This window comes from Nicotiana tomentosiformis, chromosome 3 (assembly GCF_000390325.3).
Source record: "Nicotiana tomentosiformis chromosome 3, ASM39032v3, whole genome shotgun sequence".
Lineage (NCBI taxonomy): Eukaryota > Viridiplantae > Streptophyta > Magnoliopsida > Solanales > Solanaceae > Nicotiana > Nicotiana tomentosiformis.
In genome coordinates, this window is record NC_090814.1 from 135,324,553 (window position 1) to 135,344,941 (window position 20,389).

Sequence of the window (20,389 nt, forward strand, 5' to 3'; positions counted from 1 at the left end):
TGTGAAATAGAAAGAGGTCATACATAATTAATGTCAGTTATGTGAGGCACACCATAAAACGATATAGAGAGCCTAGACATCAAAAGAGTTGGTGTTTAAATAGCTGTTTTACTTGAAAATGAAAAAATTCAATAACAACTGGTTCTTTAGTTTACATCAAACTACAGATTTTATCCATTATTCTAATTTTATTTATCATCTTAATATAAGTAATGTGAATAAATTTGATGTTCCAAAATTCATGAATCCATTTATGGGCACTAGCATATAAATATGGGTTAATACTTTGGTAAAAAGAGATGCAATCTTGGATAGGCAATTTTATTCAAATCTGTTTGTGAAACCTTGATGGTGAAATCCCAAATATTGAAAATACTAAACTTTTTCTTTTATAGTTTAACTATCCGGTATTATGTATATTGGCTAGACTAATTCGAATTCGTATCACATAAGACACATTAAAAGGGAAGTCGCTCCTTATCAGAAATTTCTACATTACAACGACTCAAAAGCGAAATCTTTGAGTAAGGATTGATCCTATTAAAGAGCAACTTTTTATGAATGATACTCCAGTTTGACCATCAAAGAAGTATTCTTATGTATATTGAAGTCTTAGACAACTGAAAAAATGAACAAACTAACATGTTTGTTTTGCACAATTTGAAACTAAAAACACTTGGGAAAAGATCGGCAAGACACAAATAACTTCTATAATACTAATAAAATTCTTCTCAAATGATTTCTGCAAAAACAAATTGTTATTATCAAAAAGTTTGTTTCTTTTGTAAATTTCACTCGACAAAGTAATTGTTCAAATAAACAAATTTTAGAAATTTGAACAAATAGATTAGTTAAAATCGGAGGAAGAAAAACACGGAGAAGTATGTGACTGAACCGTACATACAAATAAGTACATGGGCTAAACGAAAAATTTGCAATAACACAAAGCAACAGAGACTGTGTGTGTTCGGTGCACTAAGCTATCGCTATGCGCTAAATTCGGCGAGGCCTTGACCATAAGTATATTTCTGCGAGAGGCCTGTTTCCACGGCTTGAACACGTAACCTTGTTATCACGCTCAGTTAGGCGGAGCGAGGCTGCACTTTCCCTCATCGTCACTGTCGAACCAAAAAAAAAAAAAAAGGAACCATCTGCGAAATTTCTCTCTCTCTCTCTAAAAGTCTCAACGACCCAGAAAAAGCGGCAAAATCTAATTTGCTTTTTGAAAGAAAAGAAAAGGCAATGACCAATGAGTATCAAGACATGTACTCCATTCAGGCACGCTCTCCTCTTTCCTTCAAACTATTAGGATTAACTTTTTCTATTCAAATCACCACACTCATGTCCTTTCTTCCCTTTTTCACAAAAAATAACCCATATACGCATCGCACATTAATCATTATGAGCTCTTAGTTTTGCTTTACTTGCACTATGTGTGTATATCGTACTATATAGATCTGAATTATCGATTTATATTGCTTATTATAACGATCTTATAAGTGGGGAAGAAAATTTATGTGTTATGCAGAAAGAAGAGGAGAAAGACTCATTCGAGCTGGGATCTGAGGAGCCGGAGGCTCCGTTGCCCCTCACTGTCACTTCTCGGGTCTGTTTTTTAATTTTTAATTTTTTTATTAATAATGTTTTATTTATTGAGTAATGTGATTGAATAATTGAAGGGTGGAGCATTTGCATTGCAATTTGCAGGTGCTGTATATGTTGGGGGATATAACGGCGGGGCCGGCGTATAGGTTCGCCCAATGGCTGGAGCTGGTCCGTAAGCGCAGCAGCAATTACCGCTCTTCTGGATTCCCTCATCGGCTCCCCAGAGCCCATAGCATGCCATTAAGGTTCATCCTTGTTCTTAAACACAATGACTTATATTCATCATAATATTATCTTATACTAAAAAAACTGACATTGATGCTTAATCATGCTATTAGCCCAAGAATTGCATATTGAGCGCAAAATTGATGCGCTAGTCAAAGATAGTATAGTATGATTATAGTCTCCACATGGATTGAATTTAAACAATGCTCTAGTAATTCCTGGTTTAACTGCTATTCAGGATGATCAAAACTTGATTGGAATGATTACGAACTACAATTAACTACTAAAGTAAAGCAATTGAAATAAGGGTTTTGACATGATAGATGCAAGATTGTTATTCTGGATATGATACTGTTATATTTCACTCTAGAGGTTCTATCGATTCTCACAAATTTAATAGGTCATTAGCTTATACTTCTTATTCGACTTCTCTCTCGATTAAATCTAAATCTTTCAAATAAACTAATGTGAAGTGCGGTAAAACTTGTAAGAATCTATTGGTAGGAATGATCTAAGAGAAACTTCTCGCGAATATTTCTCAATCTTAATTTAAATGGTAACTCAAAAAGCTCTCTCGATTACTTCAAAGAATTACCAAAATAAACTAAGGCATACACTGCAATACTAAACATTATAAAGAATAAAATCACAACTATATTAAAGCTCCTCCAATAAATTCAAGCAATTAAGCAGTAGTCAAATCCATAAACAACAACCAAGTCATCAAATCATGTCAAACCCTAAGGTAAACTACTCCATAATTATGGAGGAGGTCATCGCAAATATAATTAAAGAGTGAGAAAATATCAATCTAACGTTATAATCCAAACTCCCGTATTGAATTGATGGAAAGATGATGAAATTCTGTGTCTTGTAGCCTCCAATGCTCTCCCAAAGTTTCCAAGGTCAAAAGTCCTCTAAAAATCATATTTTTGGTGTATTTATACCATGTAGGAACGGGCCCGGACGAAAGTATCCTTTCCAAGCCGAAGTAGGAGAAATACTCTATAAAATTTGCACATGCGCGGCACATGGCGCGCCGCCCCACACAGTGCGCATGTGGAAAAGTTCAGAGAGTTGATTTTTACACTCTGCTGGAAATTTGCACTAGCTCCCCGCGGCGCATGGCGCGGCGCGGTAGGGCATTTTTTCCAGAGTAATCTTTTTTTCTCACTTTTTGACTTCCAGACTTGGTCCTCGACCTCCGAACGTGATCTCGACTTAATTTCTTGGGTTTTTACTCAGACTTCAAAGCTCCAAATCATCTATTTTAGCTCCAAACTTGTTTCTCCACTCGAAATGACATCCTACACAGTATAACACACGTAATAAGTACAAAGTATTAGCAATTAGGCTCAAATACAATCAAATTGTAGTATCTAGTGTGCAAAATGTAGCTAAAACACGAGCTCTTAGCCTACCATCACAGCACAACTTTGAGAGTTAGATTTAGACAGTGTAATCTTCAAAAGAAAAAAAGCATTAAATGAGATTTGATATTAGTGACTGTTTTTTTTAAACCTAATGTGAGTTGTCTTTCTTGAAATTTATTGTTATACTGCGCTTGAGTTTATTGCCAAGAGCTATAACTAATTATGGACCACAGTTTGCAAGTTGTGCTTTTTTATTTTTATCTTCAGTCGGTAGTTGCTAAATGACAGTTATTAGTACATTTATTTCATTTTATAGAGTGGTGTTTGGCTATTTATGACGTTTAAGGAAAAAAGGAACATTTTTGGTACAACCCAAATCAAAGTACCCAGAGGCGTATCTAGGTTAAGGGGTACGGGTTCACGTGAACCCATACTCCTCTCCCTAAATCATGTATAACAATGTCATATTTCTTCAAAATTATTTAAATATGTGTATGCACCCATGCTCACTCCTATGATGCAATTATTATTGGGTGCACCTCTACAAGTGATTGGCAGTTCAAATCCCATTCCAAACGGTCTTGTTTTTGGTACGGAGTATAGATATATATGTGAAACTTACTAAAATTTTAATAAGAATATAATTTTGAACCTATAATTTTAAAAGTGTAGTGGGTTCATGGTAAGAGACTAAAGTTAAATTAAACCCATCAAATATAAATTCTAGATCCACCTCTTCACAACAGTGCACCCATCCTCTTGAAATCCTGGATCCGCCTTTGTTAACCCACAGTATCTTGTTGTCTATAGATGCGGCTTCAATTTCCGAAGAGCATGTTGTTAAAGGTAAAACCAGAATGTTAAATTAAAGAGTTCCCAAATACATAAATGTGTCAATCTTTGTGGAATTGGCCAAAAAGGAAAGAGTACCATGTGAAATGAAATGTAGGAGTTGTAAGTTGGCTTGTTCTGTTCTGTTTCTATACATAGGACTCGGAGTAAAAGAACATCTTCTTCACAAGGAAATCAAGTGAAAAATAAGTACCTAAGTTTGGCAAAAGCTCTTTCCTTCAATGGTAGCTACTAAGTTGCTTAGAGTTGGGGGATGAAGTTTCTTTTGAGTGTGAATCTACAACCATGTTGACACTTCCTAAAAAAGGGAAGAATGAGAACTTTGATTAAATAAGTGACACCATCTCTTTTTAAAGCCCTTGTTCTAACACATCTTTTTCTTTGATGAGGTAAAGATTTCAAACTTTCAAGAAAAATTTCAAACTTTCAGATGAGAGCAAAAGTATTAGGTGCTGTTGTGGGCCCATATCCTTAAACGAATAGGAATTTAGTTCTTTTTTCTGTCGATTGTGCAAATAATTGCATGGACTCATTGAGCTCTATAAAATGTACAGACTGCAATTATAATGTAGCTCTAGTATAATTCTTGTTCAGTGCAGTAGAGTCGAGTCTTGATCAGGTTGATCCTCTACCATCTGAGCAAACACCAGAAGTAAATTTATGGGAGAGACTTGGCAAAGCCGCGGTTTTGGACATTGAATCAAACACCTTTTCATGGAACATGCTGTCTTCTCTTCACCACACGGAACACAGTAGTAGTACCGAACAGTCCGAGGATGAAACCAATAAAGCATTAGAGGTATTTCAGTTTTGATATTTTGTTTGCTCAGTACTTGATTGTCTGAATAAGAGGTAGAATTGACTGAAACAAGTATAGCGTGGTCCTTACTTATCCAAAAGAAAAAATTAGTAGCATTTGCCTTAGTTATCTAACAGCTCTTTTTTCTTTTCAAGTTCCTTAAAACTTTTGTTTTTTCCCTTACTGAGGAGCTTCATGAATGCTATTTTATAATCTTATGTGTCATTTTCAACTGAACATACTTTCTGGTATGAGAGATTAATGAACCTACTGTATAAAATCAACTTTTATAGATATTAGAAGTAACAAACGAGTGGCAAAGGGATGGTCAACTACGCATGACACTTTAAGCATTTTACAATTATTGTTGTGTTCTTAATAATTATTTGCTCATGCAACTGAACGCAGGTGACTGTAAATTCTGGGGGTGTTGTATTCTTTGCGCTATTTAACGAACCTGAAAATGATGACGCTTCTCCAAAAGAAGCTGCGGCTGTTATAAAGATATCATCTTCGAGGATGGCTACACAATCAGAACGTCTGGGTTATGAATTTGCAAAGTGGCTAGGTGTCCAAACTCCACAAGTTGTTCCTTCTCACTTCATTATAATTGTTTATATGTTTTATTAGGGAGATTTTGTATGTCATATCTTTAACTATGTTCCGAAAATATTGCAGTCCAGGGTTATTCATAATTGTAGCCCAGAGTGGCTACAGATCAAGGAAGCTGCAGAAAAAGCAAAAGATGCAGCGATTTCGGAAGGTGATGGGATTGTGGAAATGACGTGTTCAGAACTTCTGGAAGCTCTTGAGCTAAGCCGGTGCCTTATGTTAATGAAGTGCGTATACGACTTGATGTTTTTGTGGGGCGGTAGAGCACATGTGCATTAATTTCCCTATTTCTTGATATCTCTTTGCTGGTGAATTGGTGCCTGAGATGGATGATAATTTAGATAAATGCAATTTGAAAATTATGAGAATGTAGTCAAGAGGCTGTTTCTCACAGTAAGCAAATTTATTTGATAGGTACTTTTGCTCTTTTTAGGTTGTAAAACTTATCAAATTAGGCCTCTTAGAAAGCATAAGCCAAAAGCCGATGAGCTGTTATTGGATCAGGCAATCTTTTCTACTAGCTGCTGCCTACTTGTGGACGGACAAGCAACTCTTTGCTTCATTCTTGTGTTAATATGTGTGGAAAGAGTAAGATACTTGAATAATTTCATTCATATCTTTCAATGTCATGTACATGGCTTTATATACCAAAGAGGTTGAGAAGCAGAATCACCTAAATCCCATAAAATCTGGGATTATACAGAATCATATAAAATACAAAAAGAATCAGAAATCTGATATTCTAGATTACAACAATTATCCCTAAAATCTGAGGATCAGATCTTGATATGGAGAATATCTTCCAGGAAATCCTCTATCATTCAATAGTATGTATGGGTTTACCAATGTATGCTGACGCATAAATCATTGTAGGCTTGATGCATACACATTTATTTATTACTGTTTAGCTTGAATATATTACTAAAAATGTGGAATATTTTATTTTATGATTGTGAAAAAATATATATGAAGGAAATAGTTAAAGATGATGGAGCCGAAAGTAGGAAATGGAGTGAAAGACCAAGTTAGGTAATCTACTTTGTTGGGGCTTTGCGAGTACTGCAGATTATATGTCTAGTTTTTGGTGCACTAGGACAGCTACCACTTTGGGAAGTCCTTGTGTGACATTTCTCCTTTTACTATCCCAAAAGAAATAGGTAGTTTTGGTCTAAGAAAATGTTATAAGTCACTAGAATCGTATTTTGATACTTTCGTTGGCCTTATGACTTGCTATTTCAGTTACATACATGGGTCCCCTCTGTTGGAGAGCTCAAATGCATTTGATTCACGAGAAGCAGGAGAAAGGACCGCGGCAGCGCTAGGTAGGGTTTTGATGTTGGATCTTGTCATCAGAAATGAAGATCGGCTTCCATGTCGCCATCTCAGATGGCGCGGTAACCCTGCAAATTTATTGTTAGCTGATAAAGTGAATGCTGCAAACTTGGACGCACTAGCAGCAGCCTTTGATTCTGCAATTGATAGATATAGGCCGAGAGTGATTCGGGCGCTTCAGAAAGAAAGAAGAGCTAATTCTGTAGATAGCAGAATAAGCACTCCTAACCCAGGATTAATATCACAGAGTTCCGACCTTTCAGACATCACAGAATCTCCAAAATCCAGCAATATGAGTGTAAGTCAAACTTCAAATGAGTCAACATGTCCAGATTTTCACATTGTAGCAATAGACTCTGGGGTTCCTCGAAGACCACCTGCAGGAAAGCGTGCAAGTGATCAAGAAAATTATCCTAAGCTGGTTGAGCTCCTAATTAATAGTCCCGAGTATGCTTCAAAAATATTATATGAGATTACGGGAGGAAAATTAGGATCTCCACCAGAGGATTCTGATACAATGAACAACTATCAAGCAGCTGACGCGGCTTCAATAGTGCATGAGTTCCGGAGTGGATTTCGTGCAGCTCTACGTGACCTGCAGGGATTTCATATATTCGTTGTCACACTTCATCAGAAGCTGGATAGCCTCTTTCGAGTATTTCTTAATATTATCAACAGAGCTTCTGCTGGCGATCTTGAGAAAGAAGACTTGGTAATTCCTGAATCACCTTCACAATCTGCTGGCGTTGCGGGGCATTGCCCCTCAACACCAAGTAAAGAACGCACACCAAATGATAATTATTTGGATTCAAATGAATCAGAGTGTCAGAGAACAGCTACTAGACCATCATCTTCAGGATGCAGAGACAGCTTGGATTCTACCGTTTCTCCAAGTTCACGTGATAGCTGGCAAGGAAAGCTCTGTAAGGGCAGTGGTGAGCCACTTCGTAGTCTCCGTTTGACTTCAAAACTCCGTGACTTTCACAAGTTTGCTAAGGTTTGTGATGTGCATTGGAAATTTACTCCAACAAGAAAGTGTTTGTCTTTGCAAAAAAATCTACTTTATTTGCTGGGTATCATTAAAAGTATTTCAGTAATGTTTTAAGAATTTTATTTGTCTCTTTGCACAAAATTCTTCCATATCCTGGAGACTTTTTTCTATGAAAAAGAAGATTCTAAGTCGCGAGCAAGTTCCTTCTCTCAATTAAAGGCATTTGCTTCTCCTTTTCAGGTAGATGCAGAACTAAATAAAGAGTTGGAGCAATGGAATGAGATGCTTAAAAGTGATGCAGTTAAACTGTGCCAGGAAAACAATTTTAATTCAGGTTTCTTTGAAGGAAGTGATAGTAATTATGTGGTTGATGCTTATGAGCTGAAGGTACTAATGTCCTACTCAGCTTGTTCCCTGAGACACTATGGTAATTTGTCTTTGTTGTAATCCTTTTCATGTTCAATTTTGCAACTTATAGATCAGGCTTGAGCACATTCTGGAGAGGATATCATTAATTTCTGATGCTGCAAATACAGAAAAACCATCTGCAATCTCAGCCAGCTTGTTTATTGGTGGCGCACTTGCTGCTAGATCTGTGTACACACTGCAACATTTAGGGATCACACATATCTTATGTCTCTGTGCAAATGAAACTGGGCAGTCAGACTCCCAGTTTCCTGATTTATTTGAATATAAGAACTTTTCCGTGAGTCCTCAAAACCTTCTTGCTTTTGTTTGATATACATTTTTCATTCTGGCTAAAATCTGGCATTTAATTTATGATAGGCCCTTCTGTTTGATGCACATCTCTGACTACTTCTGTCTTGAAGTCTTCTAAAGCAGTAGAAGTGCTAGAATTCTACTATTTTTGTGTCTTCATCATGTGGCTACTGAGATGACACTCGTTTCTCTTCACAAGATGCATCCCATCTTCCATTGTGTATAACTTTTTTTGGTTGAGTATCCTAAAATTAAGTTAGGCGATCTGTATAGTCCCTGCATACTACGAAATAATTATCCTAAAACCTTTGATCTTTGACTCAGGAGGAAGTAGTTTTCAAACCTGTTAGGGTGTACAAGCTACAAATTTGAAGAAGTTTCTTACTGATGTTTCCATGTTAGCAACTAAGTAATCTGTTGTTTGTGGCATTTATTTTATTTTTTAAAATATCTACTCGACTTGCTTGGGATTGAGGAGTAGTAGTAATAGTTGTTATTGTAAACAACTCTTAAACACACTTATAAGCTCTTCAACTCTTATATTTATTGTATAGTAACAGAGGTTGCATGTGTGGTGATACTTTTCTTGATGGGCAGATATGTGACGAAGAAGATTCTAATATCAGTGAACTCTTTAACGAAGCTCATGATTTTATCGATCTTGTTGAAGAAAATGGCGGGAAGGTTCTGGTTCATTGCTTTGAAGGGAGAAGCAGGAGTGCTACAGTGGTTCTTGCTTATCTAATGCTCAGGAAGTAAGTGCAAAAGATTTAATGAATGGTTTATGCATTAACTTACGTTTTGTAGACTGATGTGAAGCTGAATTTCAAACGACTGGACATTAGCTGACTTGCTAATTATTTAGAAGTTACACCATGAAGGATATTTAAAGAACAAAAATTGAATTTCTGAGACGGGTTCTCGAGACTTGGTACTATTCCCAAGCCCAATTGGCTTTTATCATTTTTGAAGCAATTAGAATAGTTGCTTATTTGTTGTTAAAACTTGGCCTGTAGACTAGTGATGCAGTTTGTTTTCCAGAAGTCATGCAAGAAACTTCATAATGGAAAGTTTGATATGATGCAGGAAGTTTACTTTGTTGAAGGCATGGAATACACTGAGACGAGTTCATCGTCGAGCCCAACCTAATGATGGTTTTGCAAGGATTCTTTTGGACCTAGACCGCAAGTTGCATGGTAAGGTTTCTATGGAATGGCAACAGCGGAAGCCAAGCATGAAGGTTTGCCCAATCTGTGGAAAGAACGCTGGCCTGAGCAGCAGTTCGCTGAAGCTGCATTTGCAGAAAGCACACAAGAAACTATCATCTGGGAGTGTGGACAGTGCTATGAACATGGAAATACAGAAGGCCTTAGATGCACTCAAAATAAGTCGAGGTGGAAGTGTCAGCCCTACGCAAAGACAATCTTCCATGATTGAAGATTTGGAATCATGAGGTTAATAATGTGCTACTGGCCTAACCTACCTGACGGGTATCATGAAGCTTAAAGTCATCCTCATGGTTATGTAGTTTCAATATCAATCAAAAGGGTAAAACGTGTAGTTAAGTACACAAGCTTAATCTATAAACATGCTCAAAGTACAGGTGTAAGAGTTTTAAGAATTGATGCTCTGTAGTGTATCCTAGCAGTAATTTTAGGAAGTTAGATACCTTATGTCTTCCCGCCGGGGAAAATGTAAAATAATGTTTATTAGTGTAACAACTCAGCCCATCAGCGATATTGTCCGCTTTGGGCCTAGGTTCGCACGGCTATCTCCTTAGGGACTCGGCGTTCGCTACCATATGTAACAACTTAGTCCACTAGTTATATTGTTCGCTTTGATCTTAGGCCCGTACGACTTTAAAATGCATCATTAGGGTTTAAGGCATGTTTAATTATATACCCAACATCTCTCTCGTGTTTTGTCGATATGGGATTTGACTAGGGTGTCATAATTAGCGTGCATAAGTTTTTGAATTGCTAGAGAAAAGTAACAGGTACCGGTGGAATTGTGAGGCAGATTCTTATGTTTGATGCATGTACTTGTTATGATCGTGGACTATTGTTTTCGTGGATGTTACCCCATCATATTGTAGTCGCAAAATCTTGCATTACACTTTTTGTTGGCTTCCCGTTACGTAAAGCAAATGAGGATCTTGTAATCGTTTTTACTTTCCCCCCTGTTTCCAACAAGAAACGTTGATTTGTAATTTGTAACTTCTAAGCAACTGCTTTATTTTTGTCTGACCATTAAATTGTAAATCATCCAATTTATTGTATTTTCCATATTTGCTTTATTCTTCTTTACCGGACAAAAGCAAAGAAAAAGAAAGAAAAAAGTGGGTGACATGAAAAACAAGGGCTTGAATCACAAACAAAAAACAAAACAAATGTTAATGTCAGTCCAAATATAAGCACGATTTTTTTGCAGATTGCTTAAAATGAGAGGACCTACTTGTTCCAAGTTTCCCTATCTAAGCCCCTTTTCCAAATAATCGGGAAAATTGCCCAAAAACGAAGAAAAAATCTTGAAAAACAAATCCAGTACAGTGGAGTTAAGATAGACCTGAGAACGGTAAGCCAATTAAGAAATCACAATTCAAACAATCAAGGAATATAGCGGGAATATGGGATGTATGAGAAATTTATGATAAAGAAGCATTTTTACTTAAATGAATCTGGAATGAGTTGATGTAAATTTTGAATACCAGATAGTTATAAGAAATTACAGCCAATGCAAAAGAGGGATTAAAATTGGGGTTAAGGTTAGGGCGGTTCAAAACCGAACCGTAATCGTTAATCGAATCGCAAAATTGTCTTATTGGCTTATTGATATCGGGTTATTGGGATAATAGTTGACGAACGGATTGAAATTTTATAATTAACGGCTTAACGATTTAGGGGCGAATTACTCAATTTCCATATCGGATAAACCATTAATAAGCTAAAGAATTTTTATATTTACACTTCTTTCTCTTTCTTCCTCTTCATAACCCATCATCATTTTCTTCTTGCTTCTGTCTACCACTCCTGTCTTTTGCTATTTCTTTTTCCTCATTCTTTCTTTTTTTTAAGTTAACAAATTATAAATATTTTACTATTGCTTCCTTTTTTACTCCCAAGTGGAAGTGGGAGCATGTGTGATCATTAACATTTTCTTGTGCCATGGTTATTAGCAGTGTTTTAAAAGGTGTGAGCGTAAGGCGAGGCGTTTTACATATGTCTCAGCGGGACGTAATCCCCGATGCACGGGGCGTAAGCTCCATAGGTATTTAATTTTTAATATTTTATAAAATAATATAATGACAGTAAATATTTATAAACATGTAAAATTGCATAAAAATTGAAGAAAACTATATATATGTGTGTGCTCCATCCCCACAAAAAACTAATTAAAACAATCTATTATACGTTACTTATAAGCATAAGTAATTTGAGTCTAAAAGAATAAAGTTTTCTATATGGAGGAACAAAAAGATGATTAACCTATAATTTGAACTTTGAATTTGCTGCTATGAAGAAGAATGTAGTTCTCTTTGTATTTGTAAAAAAAAAAAAAATATTCGTTGCTTTTGGGAGATATTAGCAGACTACCGGACAAGATAAAAAATTAAAAAAACCATGAATTAGGGCTTAAATCAATAAAATGGGTCTTTACTTTTAAATTTAATATTTTTGAGTTCCTTTTTAAAACCTTTTGAGTAATTACCAAACTGACTTTTGAGAATTTAGGTATTATATGAAGGACTAATTCAACAAATTTTATTTTAATTTGAAAAAGTCTCTGGGCGTACGCCCAGAGCGTACGTCCCAAATTGCGGAGCGTACGCCTCACACCATCGCCCCGAGACGTTTTTGGTACGCCTCGCCCCAGGGCTAAAATAGTGGTTATCAGTAACATACAGTTACATAATAGTTCACATATCAGGAATATAATAGTTTGCATTAGATCAAATCGGTTGGAGAAATATTATATAAATAAATCTAGACTTAAATTTTTCCTATCTTTAGTTCTTACTTTTTTTTATGGTCTATTTGATTTAGCCGATAAAACGTCCGATAATCGTCCTATAACCGTCCGATAATTGTTAATCCGATATCAATCCACCTGATATCTTATTGGTTGGCTAGCGGATTATTACATTTATAAATTGATAATCGATAAGTCGAATCGCTAAGTATGAATATCCGTCCGATAAGCACCCTTCGTTGAGATGATCCTTTCTCTTCCCATTCTCCTCGCTCAATGTAATAAAAAAAATTAAAAATAAAATAAAATTGAGATCAGCCAGCAGACACGTCAACAATGTGGGGCCATATATCCTTTTTCTTTGATGGTGAATGGACCAGTAATATAAAAGTATTCAAATCAAACGGTAGTGATTTGCTTAGGCGAATTTCCCAAAGGAGAAAGGTGAGAAGAGAAGAGAGATCTTTTTGGGGTGTATGACGGTGCACGAGTGGTCAATGGAGTGGCAAATATAAACACGAAAGCCAAAACACAAGCCTAGAGAGTAGAGAGAGAGAGAGAGAGAGAGAGAGAGAGAGAGCTCTTTTATAATTACATCCACAATCCTATATCTATCTTTATATACACGGCCGACCTTTTTCAAGGTCTCTCTATATCTTTTCCCTTTCTTCTCTCTCTCTCCTTTCAATCTTGAAGAATCTTTTGGGCCTTTAGTATTATTGAGGTGAGCATCTCTTTACCTAATGAATTGGATAATCTCCCTATATATGTCTATATATACATAATTATTTGTTAAAGAAGAGATTGGTATTAGGGTTCTTTTTCAAGATTTGTTTTTTGGGTGGGTGTTGAATGCTTTAATTAGGTGTTTTATCCCTTTAGCACCTCGAACCCTTTGTTTCTTGTGGTTCAATTCAAGCATACTTGCTCGATAAAGCGGTAAAAATTGCAAATTTGGAGCTGATTTTGCTCATTAGAGTTGTTTCTGAGCTGTTTCTTCTGTTCGACTTTACTTCTATTTGTTTGTAGTAATTTCTGAGCTTGTCTTTGTCAAGTTTCTTCTTTGAAAGGGGTATGAAGTAGCTCACTCTTTTGAGATTTAATTAAGCATTTGTTTTGGTTCCGGTTGACTTGTTGTGGTATTGAAATTCCGGCCTCGCTACTTCACTAAATTGCTCTGAAGTGTTTGAAACCAGTTGGTACTTGGAATACAGAATAGAACTGGCTTGTCTTCAGGGCATTGGTTGTTTTACTAATGTCTAGATTAGACCCTATTTCATCTTATCCTTTTTGTTTCCTATGTCCAGTTCCCCGGATTGCCATTTCTTTTTAGCTTTTGGATTATTAGTTAATCAGATTCGTAAAAAGGACTATTGTATTATATCGTACTCTCTCCGTTTCAAAAGGATTGTCTTAGTTTGACTTGGCACATAAGGGAAGACTTTTGAGATATGTGGTCTTAAAGAAGCCATAGCATTTGCGTGGCTGTAAAACTGTTGAAACTTGTGGTCTGAAACCTGCCATAGCATTTGTGTGGCGACAAAATATTTTTTGTTAAAGTAAATATTGAAAGGTGTCAATCTTTTTGAAACAGACTAATAAGGAAATAGGGCCAATCTTCTTGAAACAGAGGGAGTATTTGTTTATATATTGTGATTGAAACCAAGTAACATATACGAGAATGAGGAACAAAACCAACAATCAACTTAACGCTTGTGATGTCCCACAAATCAACTTAGCGCTTTTGATGTCCCACGATTCTGCTAGTTTAGAAACTAAGGTCCTTGCAGCTTGGCTGCTTCATCCTGGAGAAAACAGTTACACCATTTGGTGGCTGCATAGTTTTCCAGCTCTTCTAATTTAGAGGCTTTATTATTTGGTTACTTAGTAATTTTTTTTTTTTATGAAGTTTGGGTACTTAGTAATTTTATGGTGACGTTTGTATCTAGCTTGAAAGAGTAACTTTTATGGTGACATTTGTATCTAGCTTTAAGCTAATGTGTCAGCTCTGTATTGCTCAAATATTCTGTGAATGTAGGGAAAGGGCATTTGCATAGTTTTTGAAGTTCGGAATTCCCAGAATGATCTTGTTTCTCTATATTATGTCACTCTAAAAAGTTGAACCTTCAATTGTTATCAATAATTTAATTTATGCCCACTAATTGTGAATTCCAATTGATCATATCCTTATTCTGTTATGTAATATGAACCTTGATATTTTACCAAATGTCTCGAGTGAGTTTTTCTGACATGCTATCATATCAATTGCAGGTCCATCATGGCTAGAGCTTTAGTTCAGTCAACCAACATCCCATCTTCAGTTGCCGGTGAAAGGACTAGGCAATTTAGTGGATCTGGGAAAAACAAAAAAACTGTTAAAATGCTATGTAATGTACAATCACCCTCCATAAGGTTGACCAATTTTACAGGACTGCGAGGGTGCAATGCAATAGATACACTTGTAAAATCTGGACAAACTCTCCATTCAAAAGTGGCAGCTGCAACTTCTGTCAGACGGCCAAGAGGTTGCCGGTTTGTCCCAAAAGCAATGTTTGAGCGCTTCACTGAGAAAGCAATAAAAGTCATTATGCTTGCACAAGAAGAGGCGAGACGACTAGGTCATAACTTCGTTGGCACAGAGCAGATTTTGTTGGGTCTTATTGGTGAGGGAACTGGTATTGCAGCTAAAGTTCTTAAATCCATGGGAATCAATTTAAAAGATGCCCGTGTGGAGGTGGAGAAGATAATTGGAAGGGGTAGTGGGTTTGTTGCTGTTGAGATTCCATTTACTCCTCGTGCAAAGCGTGTTCTTGAACTCTCTCTGGAGGAAGCCCGCCAACTAGGTACCTTATCTAATCATTTCAGTCTTATCTTGGGTTGTCTTTCAGACATTAAAAAAACTTTTCTTTTAGATCTATTTTAATGTAGTTGTTGTAGACACGATTTTATATAGTTAATTTATTTTATCTCAGTTTCCTCTCTTGTCCATTCCATGCACGAGCTTCATTGAATTCTGAAAGTCATTTGGTTATTGTCTGTGCTGATTGGTTTTTCATACAGGGCATAACTACATTGGCTCGGAACACTTGCTGCTTGGACTGCTGCGTGAAGGTGAAGGTGTGGCTGCCCGTGTTCTTGAGAACTTGGGTGCTGACCCCAGTAACATTCGCACACAGGCAAGTACTTTGTGCTTCCTTTGATTACCTTCATTTTTTCTTTCTTTTTTGGTTCTTTGGTGGGGCCAGGAGTATCTAAATCACTTGAATTCATTGTAATAAAGTTTTTTTGTTTTATTGTATAAAATAGGTCATTCGAATGGTTGGCGAGAGTAATGAGGCTGTTGGTGCTAGTGTTGGTGGTGGAACTTCTGGACAAAAGATGCCTACATTGGAGGAGTACGGCACCAATTTGACAAAGTTGGCTGAAGAGGTACTTAGAAAGTTATATTTGTCGTGCAATGGTGACTATACTTAATTTTATTTATCTTTTTGCTGTTAAAAAAAAATGGAGTTATATTTGTCATATTGTGGTGATTGGCTCTCTTCATTTATCTGATCTGGCCATATTGTGTTTTCAGGGGAAACTGGATCCTGTTGTTGGAAGACAGCCGCAAATTGAGCGCGTTACTCAAATCTTGGGTCGGCGTACAAAAAACAACCCTTGCCTTATTGGAGAACCAGGTGTTGGCAAAACTGCTATTGCTGAAGGTTTAGCTCAAAGAATTGCTAATGGCGATGTCCCCGAAACAATAGAGGGAAAGAAGGTAAAGAGGTGTATGATAAATATGCCGAACATGATGTATGCTTGTGCATTATTTTCTATTTTTTCAATGTTATGTTAACTGTATAGCAGATCCAGTCTTAGGTGGGAACACTTAAAAAATCATATTTAATAGTGTCTTAGAATTTGTTTTTATTAAGTATTAATTTTATAAAATTAGAAATCAAAATTCCAAAGGCCGGATATATACAAGAAGTACGAAGAGTAGAAAATGCCATACTGTTATGTCAATCCCCATCTATAACTCAATCCTCAACCCCCACCCCTCTCAAAATAAAGAGAAAAAGGAAACATGATTCTCCACAAACTATCAACCATCTAAGCTCATTAATATTTTTATAGGTGCTCCAAACATTTACAAAAAGCCATGAATGATAAAAAAACTTGTACGAGCTTGTTTTCGAATTCCAACCTCCTTAAGCGTACTCCACACATTTCCTTCAGTGATTGGTTTATGGACTCAGCTATGAAGTATTGGAGAAAAATAGGTTGTAGTTACTCTCTTAATTTAATTCTATTTCAACTAAAGCCATAAGGTAAAGAAGAGCCTATTTTTTGAATTTTTGAAATGTAACTGATTTCGATATGTCATATGTGGTATTACTTTTCTTTTTATTGTAAATCCCTTTTCTTATGTGACTTGCTATTGGTGATGATTAGGTCATAACACTAGATATGGGTTTGCTTGTTGCTGGGACAAAATACCGTGGAGAGTTTGAGGAAAGACTGAAGAAACTAATGGAAGAAATTAAACAAAGTGATGAAATAATACTCTTTATTGATGAAGTGCACACATTGATTGGAGCTGGAGCTGCAGAGGGGGCAATTGATGCTGCAAACATCTTGAAACCTGCCCTAGCTAGAGGGGAACTACAGGTTAGTTATCCTCCTAGACCTAGTATGTTCCTTGTAAATTTGAACGAGAATTAGAAATACACTTTTGAATTTGATGATTAATCATTATCTTGATCCTGAGTTAATCCTGGTAGAACTGCAAAAGAATGTCGAAAGATAAAGCTGTTAACATAACAAAATATTTACTGTTGGTGTAACTGAGAAGTATTTTATTTGGTTTCACTTGTCAGTGTATTGGAGCCACAACCCTGGATGAGTACAGAAAGCACATTGAGAAAGATCCTGCATTGGAGAGGAGATTCCAACCAGTTAAAGTCCCTGAACCTACTGTGGATGAAACCATACAGATCTTGAAAGGGCTTCGGGAGAGATATGAGATTCATCACAAGCTCCGTTACACCGATGAGGCATTAGAAGCTGCTGCCCAGCTTTCTTATCAGTACATCAGGTATCTAATCATATTTTCATTTTCCAAATTTTCCTTATTCTCTCCTCGCTTTGAGTTGTTGGCACATTTTAACATTGGGATTTCATAACCAACTGATTTTTACGCGTATATTAAGATATATCCTTCCCAAAATGGTATTATGTTCTTACATAGTGTCCTAGAAGTTGGTTTCTTTTGTATCGACATCTGAATAAGCTTATGCATAGTTTTTTCTACTCCTGAAAATTGGCACATGTATCTCCACACCAAAATATTTTTCCTAGATTCCATGATAACTCATTTATAGTTGACCACACTTTTAACTTGAACCTTTGCTTGTTCCAGTGACCGTTTTCTGCCTGATAAGGCAATTGATTTGATTGATGAAGCTGGTTCCCGTGTTAGACTACGCCATGCACAGGTATAGAGTACTCTCTTAATCTACCTTTCCCTGCCCTCTTTTCCTAATGGAGTCATGACCCGTTTTCTTGATATGATCTAGCTCCCTGAGGAAGCAAGAGAGCTCGAGAAAGAACTCCGTCAGATTACTAAGGAGAAAAATGAAGCTGTGCGAGGTCAAGATTTTGAAAAGGTGATTGGTCTTCTCTGATCCTGTGCATAAAATTCCTGTGAACTGCTTTCTTCCTTAGTAAAAGCATTGAACTGCTTTTCATGCTAAATAGTGTAATTGCAGAGTTTACATTACATAATCTTGTATCTCTCAATGCATTTGACAGGCGGGGGAGCTGCGTGATAGAGAAATGGATCTTAAGGCACAGATCTCAGCCCTGATAGACAAAAACAAAGAGATGAGCAAGGCTGAATCTGAGGCTGGAGATACAGGTCCGCTCGTTACAGAGGCAGATATTCAGCACATTGTGTCTTCATGGACTGGCATCCCTGTCGAGAAGGTTTCAACAGATGAATCTGATCGCCTCTTAAAAATGGAAGAAACACTTCACACCAGAATCATTGGCCAGGATGAAGCTGTGAAAGCCATTAGTCGCGCTATCCGACGTGCTCGTGTTGGGCTCAAGAATCCCAACCGACCTATTGCCAGTTTCATCTTTTCTGGTCCAACTGGTGTTGGGAAATCAGAACTGGCCAAGGCTTTAGCAGCATACTACTTTGGTTCTGAAGAAGCAATGATCCGGCTTGATATGAGTGAGTTTATGGAGAGACACACTGTCTCTAAACTCATTGGTTCACCCCCTGGTTATGTTGGTTACACTGAAGGTGGTCAACTGACTGAAGCTGTGAGGCGTCGACCTTACACTGTTGTGCTCTTTGATGAGATTGAGAAGGCTCATCCTGATGTCTTCAACATGATGCTTCAAATTCTTGAAGATGGAAGATTGACAGACAGCAAGGGCAGAACTGTCGACTTCAAGAATACACTTCTCATCATGACATCGAATGTCGGAAGCAGTGTGATAGAGAAAGGAGGCCGTCGTATAGGTTTTGATCTAGATTATGACGAGAAGGATAGCAGTTACAACCGTATCAAGAGCTTGGTGACTGAGGAGTTGAAACAGTACTTTAGGCCAGAGTTCTTGAACAGATTGGATGAGATGATTGTATTCCGTCAGCTCACTAAGTTAGAGGTGAAGGAGATAGCTGATATCATGCTTAAGGAGGTCTTTGAGAGGTTGAAAAATAAGGAGATAGAACTTCAAGTGACGGAGAGGTTTAGAGACAGGGTGGTTGACGAAGGGTACAACCCAAGCTACGGAGCAAGACCGTTGAGGAGAGCTATTATGAGACTGCTGGAAGACAGCATGGCCGAGAAGATGCTTGCAGGTGAGATCAAAGAAGGTGATTCAGTAATTGTGGACGTGGACTCTGATGGTAATGTGACCGTCCTCAATGGCACTAGCGGAACTCCCTCAGATCCAGCTCCTGAGCCTATCCCTGTGTAGATCCGCTCTGCTGCTTGCTTTAGCTCTGCAAATTTGTTGTTTGTAATGTTGCCTTCATTTGTCTTGGCCACTAAGCTCTCCTGGGGTTATGAAGCAACTTGTGAGTAATTTATGGGGTCATTGGGTGATGAAATTCTGCCAAGTTGAGAAGGGTAGCACCTCCATTATATCAGAGCTTTCAGGATTACACACTATATACTGAATTTCTTTAAGATTGTAGTGACCTCGCAAGATAGTGTAAAATTGCGACGAAGACTATGTAGAACCATATATTCTAATTTATGGTAGGTGATAGTCGAATTTGTCATTGTTTTCAGCACCTTTTTCCTGCTGTCTGGCTCAGATCACAATCTATATAGAATGCATATAAGGAAATAGGTTCATATATTTCTCTAATGCTACGTTTCATTAACTTTCCGATAAATGGCTGAAGTATTTGTGCATCGCCCACAACCCAACCCTATTATTTTTTTGTATAAAATATGAAAACTTCATAGGCCTTATATTCAAGTAACAGTCAGGATTTATTTTATCTTTTTTTATTCTTTTTCTTTTCCATGTAATGGATTTAATAAACCCACCTCATTGACTTGATCATGTTTTGGTTCTGAAGTGATCGTGAAGAAAGTGTAAACTAGAGTGCCTGCATAGAAGTTGAACAGGACTTGTTGAGCTTGAACGAATTGATTTTTGTTGGATACTACTCGATTTGGTTTAAATTGAAATTTGGCACAACACTAAGTTGCACAAAAATGTCGCCACATCCCAAGAAAGATCATGTTCTTAGCCTCTCTACGGTCATTTAGATGCAAACAACAACCGCCACCACAACAAACCTGTAACGACCCGGTCAATCGTTTTGAGAATTTAAATTTCGTCCGGCGGCATAAGGCCCTGAGCAGCTTTGTATTATGTGTCTTGACTTGCGTG

The 20,389-nt window shown here is 37.0% G+C and overlaps 2 protein-coding genes across 7 annotated transcripts; both read left to right on the forward strand.

Moving 5' to 3' along the window:
- The first annotated feature begins 1,051 nt into the window (after positions 1-1,051).
- On the forward strand, positions 1,052-10,355 carry LOC104108358 (dual specificity protein phosphatase PHS1). 4 transcript variants are annotated; one of them, XM_070197684.1, is made up of 12 exons: positions 1,053-1,278; positions 1,529-1,606; positions 1,708-1,850; positions 4,650-4,854; positions 5,263-5,439; positions 5,533-5,693; positions 6,706-7,510; positions 7,620-7,733; positions 8,030-8,176; positions 8,268-8,495; positions 9,107-9,264; positions 9,596-10,355. In XM_070197684.1, the coding sequence occupies exons 1-12, from the start codon at positions 1,243-1,245 to the stop codon at positions 9,960-9,962; spliced, it is 2,619 nt and encodes an 872-aa protein (XP_070053785.1). In that variant the 5' UTR covers positions 1,053-1,242; the 3' UTR covers positions 9,963-10,355. The 4 variants fall into 4 exon arrangements, with proteins under 4 accessions (XP_070053784.1, XP_070053785.1, XP_009615666.1 ...); XM_070197683.1 differs by having other exon boundaries at positions 1,052-1,278; positions 6,706-7,795; positions 8,030-8,216; positions 8,326-8,495; XM_009617371.4 differs by having other exon boundaries at positions 1,054-1,278; positions 6,706-7,795.
- A 2,662-nt stretch (positions 10,356-13,017) lies between these two features.
- On the forward strand, positions 13,018-19,775 carry LOC104108357 (ATP-dependent Clp protease ATP-binding subunit ClpA homolog CD4B, chloroplastic-like). Of its 3 annotated transcripts, none has more exons than XM_009617369.4 (10): positions 13,018-13,202; positions 14,750-15,321; positions 15,539-15,654; positions 15,785-15,907; positions 16,056-16,241; positions 16,919-17,134; positions 17,344-17,561; positions 17,886-17,961; positions 18,043-18,132; positions 18,278-19,775. In XM_009617369.4, exons 2-10 carry the CDS (start codon positions 14,757-14,759, stop codon positions 19,457-19,459), a joined length of 2,772 nt encoding a protein of 923 aa, XP_009615664.1. In that variant the 5' UTR covers positions 13,018-13,202; positions 14,750-14,756; the 3' UTR covers positions 19,460-19,775. The 3 variants fall into 3 exon arrangements, with proteins under 3 accessions (XP_009615664.1, XP_070053787.1, XP_018630414.1); XM_070197686.1 differs by lacking the exon at positions 13,018-13,202 and adding an exon at positions 13,279-13,319; XM_018774898.3 differs by lacking the exon at positions 13,018-13,202 and adding an exon at positions 13,394-13,417.
- Positions 19,776-20,389: the final 614 nt, after the last annotated feature.

Excerpts from the sequence above, each read along its gene's own strand:
- LOC104108358 (XM_009617371.4), top strand. The coding sequence starts at position 1,243 with ATGACCAATGAGTATCAAGACATGTACTCCATTCAG. Across the intron at positions 1,279-1,528 it reads AAGACATGTACTCCATTCAG|AAAGAAGAGGAGAAAGACTC; the intron begins GCACGCTCTCCT and ends TGTGTTATGCAG. Across the intron at positions 4,855-5,262 it reads AAACCAATAAAGCATTAGAG|GTGACTGTAAATTCTGGGGG; the intron begins GTATTTCAGTTT and ends AACTGAACGCAG.
- LOC104108357 (XM_009617369.4), top strand. The coding sequence starts at position 14,757 with ATGGCTAGAGCTTTAGTTCAGTCAACCAACATCCCATCTTCAGTTGCC. Across the intron at positions 16,242-16,918 it reads AAACAATAGAGGGAAAGAAG|GTCATAACACTAGATATGGG; the intron begins GTAAAGAGGTGT and ends GGTGATGATTAG. Across the intron at positions 18,133-18,277 it reads GAGGTCAAGATTTTGAAAAG|GCGGGGGAGCTGCGTGATAG; the intron begins GTGATTGGTCTT and ends TGCATTTGACAG.